Source organism: Petromyzon marinus, chromosome 47, assembly GCF_048934315.1.
Source record: "Petromyzon marinus isolate PM22_M1 ecotype Great Lakes invasive population chromosome 47, UKy_Petmar_22M1.pri1.0, whole genome shotgun sequence".
Taxonomy (NCBI): domain Eukaryota; kingdom Metazoa; phylum Chordata; class Hyperoartia; order Petromyzontiformes; family Petromyzontidae; genus Petromyzon; species Petromyzon marinus.
In genome coordinates this window covers 4,478,182-4,495,214 of record NC_133713.1, presented here as the reverse complement: position 1 = coordinate 4,495,214, position 17,033 = coordinate 4,478,182, and the positions used below count along the sequence as shown (strand labels likewise).

The 17,033-nt window shown below is 46.1% G+C and overlaps 1 protein-coding gene across 1 annotated transcript in view; it reads left to right on the top strand.

Annotated features, from left to right (window-relative positions):
* The first annotated feature begins 757 nt into the window (after window positions 1-757).
* Window positions 758-17,033, top strand: part of ACOT9 (acyl-CoA thioesterase 9) — a 30,390-nt gene continuing 14,114 nt past the window's right edge. The window contains exons 1-5 of the mRNA XM_032972116.2: window positions 758-908; window positions 7,109-7,179; window positions 9,981-10,004; window positions 12,342-12,387; window positions 15,586-15,756. Coding sequence (XP_032828007.1) covers window positions 877-908; window positions 7,109-7,179; window positions 9,981-10,004; window positions 12,342-12,387; window positions 15,586-15,756 — 344 coding nt within the window. The 5' untranslated portion in view covers window positions 758-876. The remainder of the gene's footprint in view (window positions 909-7,108; window positions 7,180-9,980; window positions 10,005-12,341; window positions 12,388-15,585; window positions 15,757-17,033) is intronic.

The following is a 17,033-nucleotide window of genomic DNA, read 5'->3' as shown; positions in this document are numbered from 1 at the left end:
GAAACAATAAAATAATAATAATATAAAACAATACAATTCTCACGACGTTTCGACTGCAACACAAGCAATCATCATCAGGTGTGAAAACCACGAGGATAGCGCGCGCATCATGACGTCACCGCGTAGCGGGCCTCAGCGCCGTGGCGTCACCCCGCCGTACGTCATTGCGCAGCAGGCACACACACCCCCTCCCCCCCTCGGGTGACGTGACGTCATCGCGCAGAGCGTTGGATGAAAATGACGTTATAGCGCTGCGGTTTTCACACCTGATGATGATTGCTCGTGTTTCAGTCGAAACGTCGTGAGAATTTTTTTTATTTTATATTTTTATTGTTTCCCTTCTACGTGACTTTACCGAAAGAACCAAGAATATGAATCCCTGCAGTCACGAAAGCTTTAAATCAAAACAAAGATCCTCTATGACGCCATCTACGTTCATCACATTAATCGCGCAATGACATCATTATATTTTCTCCGCACGGTGTCAATATATATAAATTTCGTCACAGACACAAACAGCTACCGGATTATAAGGCGCGCCCCCAACTTTTTATTTACAAGACAAGGAGAATAAATGCGACTCATGATCCGGAGAATTATGCAAATGCATCGTCATAACAAAACGACGTAATTTAACCTCTAAAAGAACGACATTACGTGTGACGTCATCACGTTCTATATTAATGTCGACGCGCCTGGTTTCTTACGCAACTGACTTTACGCCATGACGCCTACTTGTATCGCTCGTGACGTCATCGCGCACTGGACCATCCAAGTGCCGCGTTTTGCGCGTGACGTCACCACGCGCGTGACGACGACGTCACCGCGTGAGAGTTGAGTCACACCCGTGGGTGCGCGTCCGCCGGGTGTTCTGTCATGGCCGCGATAAGTCGCATCGCTGTTCGCAGGTGGGAGCGCGGCACTTACACTGAATACACTCCCTTTCATTCACTCACTGTCATTCACTCTCATTCACCTCCTCCGTCGTTCACTCACACTCCCTTTCATTCACTCACTCTGTCATTCACTCTCATTCACCTCCTCCGTCGTTCACTCACACTCGCTTTCATTCACTCTGTCGTTCATTCACACTCCCTGTCATTCACTCTCATTCACCTCCATCGTTCACTCACACTCGCCTTCATTCACTCACTCTGTCATTCACTTTCATTCACTTCCTCCGTCGTTCACTCACACTCCCTTTCATTCACCCAGTCATTCACTCACACTCCCTGTCATTCACTCTCATTCACTTCCTCCGTCGTTCACTCACACTCGCTTTCATTCACTCTGTCATTCACTCACACGGCCTTTCATTCACTCACTGTCATTCACTCTCATTCACCTCCTCCGTCGTTCACTCACACTCGCTTTCATTCACTCTGTCATTCACTCACACGGCCTTTCATTCACTCACTCTTTCATTCACTCAATTCACTCCCTTCGTCATTCACTCACACTCGCTTTCATTCACTCGCTTTCATTCACTCACACTTGCTTTCATTCACTCTGTCATTCATTCACACTTCCTTTCATTCACTCACTGTCATTCACCTCCTCCGTCGTTCACTCACACTCGCTTTCATTTACTCTGTCATTCACTCACACTGCCTTTCATTCACTCTGTCATTCACTCACTCTGTCATTCACACTATTCACTCTCTCCGTCATTCACACTATTCACATCTCTCCATCATTCACTCACACTGCCTTTCATTCACTCACTCTGTCATTCACTCTCATTCACCTCCTCCGTCGTTCACTCACACTCGCTTTCATTCACTCTGTCATTCACTCACACGGCCTTTCATTCACTCACTCTGTCATTCACTCTCATTCACTTCCTCCGTCGTTCACTCACACTCGCTTTCATTCACTCTGTCATTCACTCACACTCCCTTTCATTCACTCACTCTGTCATTCACACTATTCACTCTCTCCGTCATTCACTCACTCCCTTTTATTCACTCACTCTGTCATTCACTCTCATTCACCTCCGTCGTTCACTCACACTCGCTTTCATTCACTCACACTCGCTTTCATTCACTCTGTCATTCACTCACACTGCCTTTCATTCACTCACTCTGTCACTCTCATTCACTCACACTCCCTTTCATTCACTCACTCTATCATTCACTCACACGGCCTTTCATTCACTCACTCTGTCATTCACTCTCATTCACCTCCTCCGTCGTTCACTCACACTCCCTTTCATTCACTCACTCTGTCATTCACTCTCATTCACCCCCTCCGTGTGAGTGAATGAGTTGCACGGTGTTGCTTTTATACTGATGACAAATGAGAGTTAAGCGCTCGGTTCACTGGCCATCACAGCACTGTACCCAATTAGGCGTAACGTAATAAAGTCCCCAGGGTCATGCAAAGTACCACCACCACCACCGCTAAACCAAAGGGTCGTGATGTCGACCGAGCGACCCGATCCATGCGTTGCTCTTATTTTGAGACGTTTTTGGGCCGGGCCACGCGACCATCTGGCCAAACCTGCGGAGTTGTTCGAGCATTCACCCACCACCGCCCGACACGGCCAAACAAATTAAAAAGTCGCGTTGTACAAGCGGTGCAACACGCCAGTTAATTATTGATCGTTTCAGCTCACCTAGGGTTAGTTGGAGAACAATTGTCGCAGCTGTATTCGGCAATTGGATAAATGACTGGTTCACTTGAAATATTGTCAAGCATGTTGAGGACGCAGAGGCCAGGAAGTCATTTCTGGTCGTTGAGTTTTGGCTTTGTAAACGCAGAAGTCGTGCTTCTGACACGAGCTTTCTCTCCCCTCTCATGTCTGCTGTGTGTGTATTATGCATGTACTGTGTGTATACTGTGTGTGTATTATGCATGTACTGTGTGTGTACTGTGTGTGTGTACTGCGTGTGTACTGTGTGTGTATTATGCATGTACTGTGTGTGTGTACTGTGTGTGTACTGTGTGTGTGTGTGTACTGTGTGTATTATGCATGTACTGTGTGTCTGTACTGTGTGTGTGTACTGTGTGTGTATTATGCATGTACTGTGTGTGTGTACTGTGTGTGTACTGTGTGTGTATTATGCATGTACTGTGTGTGTGTACTGTGTGTGTACTGTGTGTGTATTATGCATGTACTGTGTGTGTGTACTGTGTGTGTACTGTGTGTGTATTATGCATGTACTGTGTGTGTATACTGTGTGTGTATTATGCATGTACTGTGTGTGTGTACTGTGTGTGTACTGTGTGTGTATTATGCATGTACTGTGTGTGTACTGTGTGTATTATGCATCTACTGTGTGTGTGTGTACTGTGTGTATTATGCATGTACTGTGTGTGTGTACTGTGTGTGTACTGTGTGTGTATTATGCATGTACTGTGTGTGTGTACTGTGTGTGTACTGTGTGTGTATTATGCATGTACTGTGTGTGTGTATATGTGTGTACTGTGTGTGTATTATGCATGTACTGTGTGTGTACTGTGTGTGTATTATGCATGTACTGTGTGTGTGTACTGTGTGTGTAGTGTGTGTATTATGCATGTACTGTGTGTGTGTACTGTGTGTGTACTGTGTGTGTATTATGCATGTACTGTGTGTGTATTATGCATGTACTGTGTGTGTGTACTGTGTGTATTATGCATGTACTGTGTGTGTATTATGCATGTACTGTGTGTACTGTGTGTGTACTGTGTGTATTATGCATGTACTGTGTGTGTATTATGCATGTACTGTGTGTGTACTGTGTGTGTGTACTGTGTGTGTATTATGCATGTACTGTGTGTGCATTATGCATGTACTGTGTGTGTATTATGCATGTACTGTGTGTGTACTGTGTGTATTATGCATGTACTGTGTGTGTGTGTACTGTGTGTGTGTACTGTGTGTGTACTGTGTGTATTATGCATGTACTGTGTGTGTACCGTGTGTGTGTACTGTGTGTGTACTGTGTGTATTATGCATGTACTGTGTGTGTACTGTGTGTATTATGCATGTACTGTGTGTGTACTGTGTGTATTATGCGTGTACTGTGTGTGTGTACTGTGTGTGTGTACTGTGTGTGTACTGTGTGTATTATGCATGTACTGTGTGTATTATGCATGTACTGTGTGTGTACTGCGTGTGTGTACTGTGTGTGTACTGTGTGTGTATTATGCATGTACTGTGTGTGTACTGTGTGTGTACTGTGTGTGTATTATGCGTGTACTGTGTGTGTATTATGCATGTACTGTGTGTGTACTGTGTATGTATTATGCATGTACTGTGTGTGTACTGTGTGTGTACTGTGTATGTATTATGCATGTACTGTGTGTGTACTGTGTGTGTATTATGCATGTACTGTGTGTGTACTGTGTGTGTATTATGCGTGTACTGTGTATGTATTATGCATGTACTGTGTGTGTACTGTGTGTGTATTATGCATGTACTGTGTGTGTACTGTGTATGTATTATGTGTGTACTGTGTGTGTATTATGCATGTACTGTGTGTGTACTGTGTGTGTATTATGCGTGTACTGTGTGTGTATTATGCATGTACTGTGTGTGTACTGTGTGTGTATTATGCATGTACTGTGTGTGTATTATGCATGTACTGTGTGTGTGTACTGTGCGTGTATTATGCATGTACTGTGTGTGTACTGTGTGTGTATTATACATGTACTGTGTGTATTATGCATGTACTGTGTGTGTGTACTGTGTGTATTATGCATGTACTGTGTGTGTATTATGCATGTACTGTGTGTGTACTGTGTGTGTACTGTGTGTGTATTATACATGTACTGTGTGTGTGTACTGTGTGTATTATACATGTACTGTGTGTGTACTGTGTGTGTACTGTGTGTGTACTGTGTGTACTGTGTGTGTACTGTGTGTGTATTGAGTGCGCTATTCGTGCCGTTTCGTTTTGTGCATCCCCATTTTTGGGAACTAAACTCAACACAACTATTTTTTAGAAACTAAACACATTTTTTTTTATTTTACCAGGTAAGGCCCACTGAGCTATATAGCTCTTTTTCATAAGCAACCTGACCACAAGTGATAACTCAACGAAGTGGCTTATCACGTGGAAATGTAACACTCTAAAGGCGTGTTGTTGATTCTTAATGTGGAGGGAAAAACCGGAGGACCCCTGAGAAAAATCCACGCGACCACGGGGGAGCGAGAGAGAACATGCACACTGCACATATACAGCAGGCGTCAGGGTCAGGGTTCCAACCCATGTAATGATACATCAGTGGTAATCGGTTTCATTATTTATAAATGAACTAATTGCACGCGTAAGGATGAGAGAATTGCATTAATGCTGTGATCCCCATCCCCCTCTCTCTGTGTCTCCATGTAATTCTAGATGTAGTCTCCATGTAATTCTTCGCTTGCACCTTTCCACACTTCTGCTCAGGCTTTGTTTCATTCTCTTTCTCAGAGTTTAATGTTTCCGATTTTCACGCCGTATACACTGACACTCTTAACAGGGCATGTTACCCGTTATATATACATTCAAGGCCGTAATTATAATATATATTATATATATCACATCCCCCCCAATATTCAAATATTCTCAAAATGCCCCCCCCCCAAATATATTGCTATTAAGAAATATTAAAAAGTAATAATAATTGCTATGCTATGTAAATAAAATCAACAATTTGTTAAACCTTGGCCACAATATCTGGACTTGTCTTCATTTACATCAATGCATAGATTGCTGTTCATATGATTGTGGTTATGGTTGTATTTTATTAATCCCTAATCTCTACCATTACATATAATGAAACAAGAAATTGTAAAAAAAGCAAAAACAGAGCAATGTAATACAATACACTAGTAGACATTGTAAAAAAAAAAAAAAAAGTATATCCCATGTGTTTTTTTAATATTTTAGGCAGGAAATTAGTTTTCAAATTTAGATATTTTTCTGGGTTGAGACCCCCAGACCCCTGAAAGATTTGGTCCCCCCCCAAATCAGAGACTTCGTATCGTATTGGCAGGCATGGGCGGACCCCGTTGCTATGAGGGATCATCATCGTTGTATCCCTCGATAAACCAGGAGGTGAAACTAACCCATTGAGATAGAATCAGAATCTTTATTTATCCTGGAGTAATCTGATGAGCTATGAAGCTCTTTTTCAAAGGTATTCAGTGGTCAATGTGAGGCACGCGAAACCACCATTTTGCAAGGGACCACCTGGGCTATGATGTATGTGTGTATGTTGAACTTCTTTTTCACCGTACATAGCCAACCGTACTAATTGGAGGTGTGGGGGAAGGACAACAAACTAAACACAAAAATCAGTTTTTAAGACATTGGTGTTCAATCTAGATTTAAAAGTGCATAGCCCCATTGACTTCCTAATATCGAAGGAAGAGCGTTCCCAGACGGCCTCAGAAGCTCCAGTGGCTTCGTAATATCAGAGGGAAGAGCATTCCAGACGGCCGCAGAAGCGTGGTGATGGTCGTAGGACGATGGCCGGTGATCGGGACTAATGATAGAGCGGCAGCTGAAGGGGTGGACGCATCCGAGAGCACGTTTAGCGCGGAGATGGAGCCATGAGACCAGGTTGTGTGCAGGCCGCAAAGTGGATCGCATTGCATCGCAGGACCGCGGGAGATGTTACGGCTCGTAGAGGCTTTTAAAGTTCAACGTACATACACCCAGCGGTGGATACTCTACCACGTTCAGGTTAACGGGGCAAACAAAGCTACGAGGAAGACAACAACAACAACTCGGCACGTTCGTCAACAATGCTGCGTGTGCATCACCTGAAAAGGAAAATGATAAAGCAGTCGACGGTCCGGGCAATGGCCCTTCTTCATACCGCGAAAAATAAATTGATAGTTCAGTGGTCTTTACCTGGTGAGAATAAACACAGTTTAGTTTTATTTGTATATATTTTTTAAAGTAATTTGTTTTCCTTTCCTACACATTGTATTCCTATCGTTTTTTTGTAAAGAGCTTTATAGCTCATCGGATTCCTCTGGATTCAAGCTGAAAGCGAGAAGCCGAGTGTGTGCTGCGTCAACAAATGACGCTGGCACGCACCACGCACACTCGCGTGCCCTGTTGACCTTAGCGGGCGCTCCCTGACAAGCGAGCATGACCACATGGAGGCTTTGTGTCTCGTCCTGCAGGCTGGGATGGTACCTGCAGACGCAGCTCCCCGCGGCCGCCCGCAGGGAGTTTTCAAGCAGCCAGGCGGCAGGTCAGTACGGGTGAAGCATTCAATTTGTTTGCACGGTGATCTAACCTAAAATAAACCAGTGATGTACGTATGAATGTTTGACTTCTTTTACACCGTACGTAGCCAACCGTGCTAATCAGAGGTGCCGGGGGAGATGGACAACAAACTAAACACAAAAGCGGTTCTAAAGAAATTCGTTTTCAATTTAGTGGAAAGTAGTGTAGTGTGTATTGTAGTGTATAGTGTGTGTAGTGTAGTGTATAGTAGTATAGAGTGTAGTATGTATGTTGAGCTTCTTCACACCATGTGTAGCCAACCCTGCTAATCTTTTGAGAGTTTTGCTAAGTGATGCGATGATCCCAATGTTGTTACGACTGTGCAAGGTCTAGTCATTTGACTTTCATAAAAGTTGGTTAAAGGTACAGGGTCAGCCCCGCAATTTCTTGCTCACAGCACTGCTGTCAGAATGGCCTCCATTGTCGGCATGGTGTCTGGCACGTGCCTGTAATTCAGTGCTGTGGAGGCAGCAGCTAGGGTTGGTGGATCGCTCCACACAATCGTTGTGCAACTCCTTTCCCACGGGCGTCGAGGAAGAGCCACACTCTGGCTTGCCAGGAGAGGGCGGGACGGCAAAATGTGTATCCCACCTGTTCCATCTGTACGGGATAGCGTGAGTTTGTGTCCCGTTCACTGCTGAATCTCGGAACGCGTAAGCGGTTTAGCGTTAATTTTATTTAGAGGCGTAGCGCCGTTGTTTTTAAAGACATCACTCACCGCAGAGAACCGATAGCGACACGACCTCACTCTACGATAGCCGGCGACAAACTGTGCCACACGCCCCCATGCATGGCCTTGTGGGAGCCTCGGTACCGATAAAGTTATTTTAATTTTAGTGTTCCTTCCAGTTTCCAATGACGTGTGTATCATCATAACAGTATCAGAAAATAGACTTATGACGTACACGTATGTTATTGTAATGGCAAAGAGTTAATATGTATAGAGGATCGCAGAGCTGGGGCAAATTGTTGGTAGCGCCGGTTTAGCACGTGGCCACTGCCTTCCCCTGCTAGGTTGAAGCCTCTCAGTCGCTCTCTCCCAGAGCAAGCGCCATGCGGCACTGCCGCAGTGCTACATGTTGAAACTATAGAGTCCCTCTACGGGGGGACGTATAAAATAATCAAAATAACCAATTGAGAAATTGGTCACGTGGGATTCCAATTCATTAACAGCATGAGCAACATAATTATAGGTTGGTTTAAGTAATTGATTTGCAAATGATAGAATGAATATTTTAAAATTGACATCGTGTTCTCCTTTCAGAGAGAGGAAGACATCTAGTAATTTTCCTCGTCCTTGATGTGTGGCTTTTGAACCAGAGAAATCATAAACATCTCACCACGGTGGCTAGGAGATGTTAACTACCTCGCCTAATATACAGGAGATCATGGGTTCGATCCCGGCGCTGACACCTCTATATTCGGAATTTGAATGTTTTCCCTGTTGTCATGTGGATCTCCAGGTTCCTCTGGTTCTCTTCCATATTTAGAATCGACATGTTTTAAGGGTATTTGGCTGCTATAAATGTCCAAGTGATAAGCCACTTCCTTGGGCTATCATTTGTGATAGCAAGGTCGCTTCTGAACAAGAGCAGAATAGCTCAGTAGGCCCTTATCTGGTAAAATCAAAAATAGTTTTTAGCAACAATATATTTTTTATTCACTCGGTGATAAAAAAAAAACCTCAAGGATTCACCAAACCCTGAGCAATGAAATCTCCTTTGACGTCCTTGTTCAATTAAACTTGTCTGCCTCTGAGACAGCTGAAGTGGCAGGTAAAGGCCATACGTACAACCCGAGAGCATGCTCTGCCAGGATAGACGGCGGGAGACCGTGTTGGCGGTGATACACAAAGTGTAAACAATCTGGCAAACAAGTCCATCATTCATTCAACCTTTATTTTACGTGCCAATAGCGCCCTCAATAAAGTCGGCATCAGTGCACATTACTGTTGATGGGGAACGGTACAGGGGGCATGCAGCAACAGCAACGAGAAGGGAAATCTGTCATGATCTCAGCGGCTAACACCGACTGCAACCACGCGCAAAATCATGTGCAACCGTGCGCAACGCATAGCGCGAGGGTAAGTAGTAAATATAAATAAATAAAATTACAAGTAAAGAGACAGTTTTATGTTGTATTTTATAGCAAGGCGAGTCTGAGTCGGCGCGTCTTGCACACACCACGGAATTGAGAGGCACTCGGCACGTTTCGGATGTCCATCAAGAGAGCATAGCGCTGAAGAATATTGGAAAGAGCAAGCAACGTTGTACCCGTGGCATACACCACGGGTAGGGGAGTGGGGTCAAGGATGGAGGGATTCTCTTTCAGCTCAGTGACTTTGGTTTAACAGGCAAATGAATACAACCAGGGGGCGTGACTTTCAAACTAACACATTCACGTTTTCAATGGCACCCGAGTGTGGCACGTTAACAGGTTGTATGTATGTTGAATTTTCTTTGCTCCGTACGTAGCCAACCGTGCTAATTGGAAGTGTGGATATTAGCATTATGTTGTTGATATACAACATTATTAATACATTTATTATATTAATAGCATGGTTGCCAAAGGTGTGCTTCAGTCACTCCATACAGAAGAAAAACACACTTGATTTAAATAGAATATGAAGAATAATACGCGACCATTTAAACATTAACCATTTTGATTTTTAGTGTCCACGTTGCTGAAGCAAGATTAATGAAACGTATTCCTCTATCCTGACATTGCATTGAAATACTCATTCTCTCCTCACCCCCGTTTGTGTAGGTACTGGCATGATAATGACTGAAGGTATGTAATATGTTTGTTTGTAATCTTGACCTGTGTTCCAGTTTGTTTGAACGTACAGTCCCTGAGGGACGGAAGTAAAGATTGTATGTCATCCGAGCCAACCGCAACCACCCCATAGTGCCAATTCGTTCACGATAACGATTTTGACTTTGATGTGCTATAAAGAAGGGCTGTTTCCCAAAACGTTGGTAAAAATATATATTTTTCCTTTTATTGACGAGCGCGGTGAGTTACGTTGGTTGTGCTTTGTGCACCGAATGCAGCAACAGCAGCAGCAGCAGCTTCATAAAACAAATTGATGGTGATGGAGCCACGCTCTTTTACACCAGGGCGTCTCCCACATCTCACCGCTACTCGCTTGGAGCAGGCACCCCCAGTGGCAGCTGTCCTTGTGCAGCACAAGGAGACAGCACCGGGCATGCTAGCGGGCATGAGCCTACCAGTAGGGGGTGATAATTGCTGCAATGTTTGATCCCAGTTGATTAATTGAGTAATTGGGATCACACGTGGGCGTATTGGCGGTACGCCAGTGCAGCATTACAACACGCCGGCCCTTGCAAAACAGCGTGACGATGTCGCTGTTGCCCTTCGGTGAGCTGCAGACTCTTCATGAGAAGTTACCTTCGGTTCAGCAGCTGCTTTCCCATTGGAACGTGTGGTGACAAGAGTCGTAATCTTTTGATGCCACAGTCCACCAACAAATTATTCCGGAAATGAATCGAGGAATTGTCCTACCAAGTCTCGGGTACGAGAAGTCAAATCTGCTTTTGGAACATGGAGCAGCCAATTGTCATCAGGCTGGGTGCTGCTCTACGGCAACAGACTGTGAAGCTTCGTGTTCAGCTACTCGTGACTTTCGTCTTCCGACCGCTTCGACATCTCGAGAGCTGATTTTGACGCACACCACCCCGCAAGATTTTCTGACTTGGGTTGCGAATCGCAGGAAAATAAATTATTATTGTGAATTTTCTTTTTTTTAATTCCGCCTACCGGTGTACCGCGAATACGTTCATTTATTCACCCAACAAAGCCAACTTTCATCACGAAGTGTCGTGGAGTTCATCTGGACTACGTGCGGTGAACTGTGTGACTACGAAGCGTGCCGAAGGCTTGCTGACAAAGGTCGTATCAGAGCCACGTGTGTTATTCTAGCTACGATGGTGGGATGCCCCATACACAATGTCACGTGTTGTTTTAAACTTCTAAAAATATGGTGACCCATGGGAACACAGTCACTGTTTTTTTCTCAGCCGTGGGGCTGCTAATTAAACTCACGCGTGTTCCAACTAACTCTCAAGCTGTGCTGCTCACGGCGCTCTTAGCACGTAGAGTCCATAGTCAATCTTCGGATTTGGCCTGATAACTTACAGTTGCCTTAAATGGCCCTCGTTCAAATGACATTGGCTTCCCAATCGTAAGAGAGTGTGTACGATTGCCAACGTGTGGTTCATCACGTGCAAGCTTGTTCAGCGTGGCAGAGAAAATTAGTAAGTGGAACCATTCGAGGCGGTGTTTGGAAATAACCCCAATTGCGGTGAGCGTAACGCGTGCCTCCAACTGGCAGATAGAAGCCGTTGCCGCGTGTCCATAACACGACCAGTCACACTCTTCAGGCAGCGATTATAATAATAATTTCAACTTGTAACAGCAACAATAATAACGCCGACTTGTAACGCCGCTCCACTACCCCACAGTGTTCACTCCTCGCTTGCGTGGAGAGAAGATGACAAGCCACAGACGAGCGGCAAGGCAGCAGCAGCAGCAGCCACGCGATGAGCTGGCGCTAAAAAAACTATTGCCCAAGCTTTGCCGGTCCTCTATTTATAAAGTAGTTTTTGGCCAATTTGGTAATGGCCCACCACATGGCCGCTTGCTTGTGGTTCCTCGTCGCGCCTCTCAGTCGTCCTCTCTCTGTGACCCAGAGCGAGCGAATGCGGTGCGGCGGCGGTGGCGGCGGTGGTGGTGGTGGCGCACCGTTACAAGTTGACGTTACTGTCCGTTTACAGTCATACGAAACAATTGGCAAAATTAACAAAATAATTATTTTAGTCTTGATTTGAAGATTTCGTGACTGCAGTAATCCATACTCTTTGGTTATTTCGGTAAAGTCACGGAGGTATAAAATAAATAAAAAATATATCACGACGTTTCGATCACAACACACTGCTGGATTATTTTTTCCGCCTTAGGATGACCGCTTGTGTTGTGATTATTTTATATTTATTTTATACCTACGTGACTTTACCGAAAGAACCAAAGAGTAATTATTTTAGATTATTTTAATAATGTGTCATTTGCGATCGTTTGATAAGTGTTTGCCAAATCTTTTTTTCACAGTACGGCAAAAGCTGCAAGAAATCATCGGTGTGTCCGACTTGTGGAGGTAAAGATCATCATTGTCATCCTCAGCAGCTATGATAAATCCACTGCTGGATGAAGGCCGCCCCAAGCTTTCGCCATCCCTCACAGACTCACCTGCCAACAATCCACGTGGCTTCTGGACAGCCGCTAATCTCATCGCCCCATCTCTGCATTGGACGTTCTCTCCGGCACGTTCCGCTCTTTGGCTGCCACTTCGTAGTTTCAGCGTGGCTACGTGGCCCGGCCAGTAGCTGCTTGTAGCGGGCGGTCACGGTTCCAATCCAACGGCCACCCTGATTATTACCGCAGGAGTAATAATAAACATTGTAATACAGCAAACCCTTCCCTCTCACAGGTTTAGCTCTCGCGCCTAATTTACCGAGGTGCATTTCAACGATCGCGCCCCTGTGGTTCGACCATTCGCGGTTGCCTGTGAGATCTCTGCACACATTGTAACTGTACTGCTCATGACGATGCTGCCGTGTATGAACACACGCACCATCATGTCTCCATGTGCCACCTTGTCTCGCAAGCGGCCCATCGCAGGTCCTAGGGCACACGCCCTTCCCAGCCTCCACTGAATAGCCAGTGAGGTTCAGGCGCACGATTCTTCGTCCTGTAGTATACAGTGCTTTTCGAGGATACGTGTACGGTATTGTACACGACATTCCTTTTTTAAAATTCCATATATTTACCGTACAAGTTATATTTAACGCTAGAAAATGTTAATCATTTGACATTCAACATATACTTCCTGTTTAACGTGTTGGGCTGATGTAGGGTAACATAAAGCAAAAGGAGGGATGGGTGTCATACCACGAACCTCGAACCAAACCCGAGTTTTCTCATTTGCTTTTGAGTTTACGGATCGCGGATTTGCCGTTTGCGGCGATTTTCAAGAACGTAGCCCCCACCGCGATTGGCAATGGTTTGCTGTACTACGCACATTCCGCTTCAGTCAGTGAGTGTACATAATTGTATGTTGAACTTCTTTCGTACTGTACGTAGCCAACTGTGCTAATCGGAGGTACGGGGGAAGGACAACAAACTAAACACAAAAAGCGGTTCTAAATAAATGGAAGTTGAAGACCCCCTGACGTCAATCGCAAGACTCGGCCATCGTGTACCAGCGTCACGTAGTAGGCTTTCGCGACCAATGTTCATAATCAAGGTTTTTTGTGTTCGATCGCGTCAATTTAAATGTGTCGTTAAACCCGCCACCACCCGACACCGCAAACTGGTAAGGTTTGTCACGTAAACAAAACGTGCCAATTAGTTACTACTTCAGTGCACCGGTATGTTGGAGAGTAAACCCACAACATTTGCAATTCGAATACGATTTTTCGCTGGTGATTACAACTAGCGTCATCAGGCAATTAGCCAGACTCGTGTCCACATTTGTCAAATTCGAAAATTCCACCACACATGTTGGGATCTCACACATACACAGTGGCAACAATCTTCACCCCCTACTGACAGATCGATGCCCCGGGTCACTCTTACAAATGAGACTCATCCTGGTCTTTTCTGCGTTCAGTAGGTGATGGAGGATCCAGTAATCAGGCGCCTCGCTTGTGGAACGTCTTGCCCTGGTCCGTTAGAGACACTTTGTCAGTCGGGGCTCTTATGAAAACACATTTATTTTTTTCTTGCGTATCCCCATCTGTGGAGGGTTGTTTTCCCTCTTCATTTTAACGTTGAGGGTTTTTTATTGGGATTGCGTTGTAAAGCGTTGCGAGGCCTTGTGTGAAGTGTGCCACATACAACTGAGTTTTACTTACTATTCTCACCTGGCTACACAAAATCAACTTGACCTCTTGACCCGCGACGTCTCCTGGCCAAGCCAACCCATGTGCTCTTGATCCGCGTGCTTCCCTCTGCGCGCACATCGGCGCAAACCCCAAGTACGCGGCACCCCGTGCTGCTTTGCGCGCTCTCAACCGTGCAAAGTGAGCATCATGCATTCCTCCCCACTTGTGAACGTTCGCATTTTTGTTTGTGCCCGGGAATAGGTGTGTGCATAACTCGGTTTGGTGGCAGGGCACCCATTCACTTGGGTTGGTTAGCTAAGCCTTGCCAGACGGATACGCTTCGTGTTACTGTGGTGTCATGACATCTCTTCTTGTTATGTCATTCCTCTCTGCACAAGTATGAAGCAATAATAATATTTAGTTTTATATATATACAGCGTTGTCGTTCGTGCAGATTGAAAATCTCACAATCGCTGAGGAACCGCAGCTGCAAGGCAGCAGCCAGGCGATGAGCCGACACTACCAGCAATTGCCTAAGCCTTGCGGTCCTCTCTACGTTACGATGTTTCGATCCAACAGATGAGTTTCTACGTGTGAGAGGAAACTGGGCCACTCGAAGAGGGGGCAATACTGTATCCCCTACAGAAGGGACGCATGACATTATTGGGCACGTTGCTCTAGCCACCTTTGCCTGACGAGGCAGTAAACGGCTCCCCCTCGACGCCCACGGAAAGGGATTTTCACATCGTTTTTACCGTGATCCACCAGACCCTTGTTACGGTGCGCCGCCACCCCCGCCGCCGCACTGCATTCGCTCGCTCTGGCACACAGAGAGAGAACAACTCGGAGCCATTACCAAATTGGCCAAAGACTACGTTGTATATAGAGGACCGGCACAGTGCTAGATTACGGGGGAGCACCACCACACACTCGCGCATAGACCCATAGACTCGCACAGTCAGAATCAGATTGGCAAGCCTCTCGGACATGACCGTGTATGGCCCTAGCTGAACAGTTTACCCAGGTGCTTTGTATTCATTCCAGTGGCACTACAGGCTACTGGAATTGGGGGTGGGGGAGGTTCAGTTACACCGCATCCGGTGTGACCAGGGTAGGGTGTATGCTGCTTTCAAATATCGAGGGGGCATCATACTACGATGTGATAGCCCACTGTGTGAATGCGGGGAGCAGGAGACCCTGGTGCACATTGTGTCTGGCGGTGAAGTCCGTCAGGGTGTGCTGGGCGGGCTGGTTGTTGCCCTGCACGTGCTGGAGGAGGAGGCTGTCATGTAGCTCTGTGGCTACGTGGGCTGACGTCCACTTACAATGTAACATCGACAAACATACTATTTATTTAATTACTATTTTTCTTGTGTATCTGGTGCTCAAACCGCACGACAGTCACGCGTAAAAGCAGTCGTTGAACATATAATAAAGTGAACCGCTACTGCTGGGCTGTGCGGGTGCAGTGACCACGGCAAGGTGGCGATGGAGCGCAAGGCCCAGAGCGAGCTGCTGCCCACCAGCCAGGACGAGCTGGAGCCCCGCAGCATGAAGGATAGCTACCAGGAGGTGCTGCTGCCCCTGGGCAGCGAGATACGCCTCCACGAGAAGTACCTCAACTTCCACAAGGGGGTCCGGTACGCACGGTGCATCTACAAGGCCCCCCTTGCCGATCAGCTGCTGGGCCAGGGCTTCCCCAAGCCCGTGGTGTGGGTCCCCGGGCGGGGGGGGGGGTGGGGGCGGGTTGTTATTTTGTTTTGACCTACTTCACCACGCCGGTCAGTCCAGGTCGGTGAGGTTCATTCCAGTTTCTTTCCCTCCGCAATCTGTGGGCTGGCAGTGAGATAGGCTCTCCTACACCGCGAGTAACAAAAGTGTTGACACATTCGTCAATAACACTGGCCTAAAAATATAAAACCTATAACAGGTGACGTTACGGGCAATGGCCCTTCTCCGTAGCACGGAGCCCCATACCTCAGGGAAGATGTGATGCCATGATGGCAAGATGTTAACTGCCTCGCCTGGTACACGGCAGGTCGCAGGTTCGATTTCGGACCCTGACGATGCCTGTTGTATATTTGGAGGCTGTGTGTTCTCTCTCCATCGTGGTGGTCGCGTGGATTGTTCTCCAGGTCCTCCGAGTTTGCCGATAATCGACACTCGTTGAGATTATTTGGCTGCTGCTGTAAATTCCCACGTAATGATATCAGCCACTGCGACGAACTATTACGTATGGCCAGGTCGCCTCTGAAAAAGAGCTGAAAGCTCCGTTGGTTTCACCTGGGAAACTATAAACTGTTTCTTAGCGAGAGGAAGTTGTAAATTCTCATCAATATGACACTAATGTGTGTGAGTGGCGTCTTATAAGAGCTGAACCCACCGATGAACACGTTTCTAGATGCGAGTGATGCAGGGTGGGCTTCAGAGTGTGTTCAACAGCAGCGGCAAAACTCTGGAGGAGGAATCATCGCCAGCTTTTATTGCGTGTCCCAGCGTGTGTTCTGCGCATAGCTTAAAACGTGAATGTCAGTAACGTGTGCACGCTTAACACCTGACTATATACAGTACTGGAGAACCCGTTACATGTTGTAACATCCTTGCATTACATCAACAGTGAGTAGGAAACAAACTAAACTATTTTTCATCACGTACGGCCCACTGAGCTGTATAGCTCTTTTTCAGAAGCGACCTGGCCACAAATGATAGCTACACGAAGTGGCTTATGTGGACATTTATAGCAGCCAAACACTCTAGATGAATGTTTCTAAATGTGGAGCGAAAAACCGGAAGACCCGGAGATAAAAATCCACGATACGACATTGGAGAACACGCCGACTCCATATATACAGGTATCAGGGTCGGGATGGAACTCACAACCTCCTGCAAACCAGGCGGGCGAGTTAACATCTCGCGA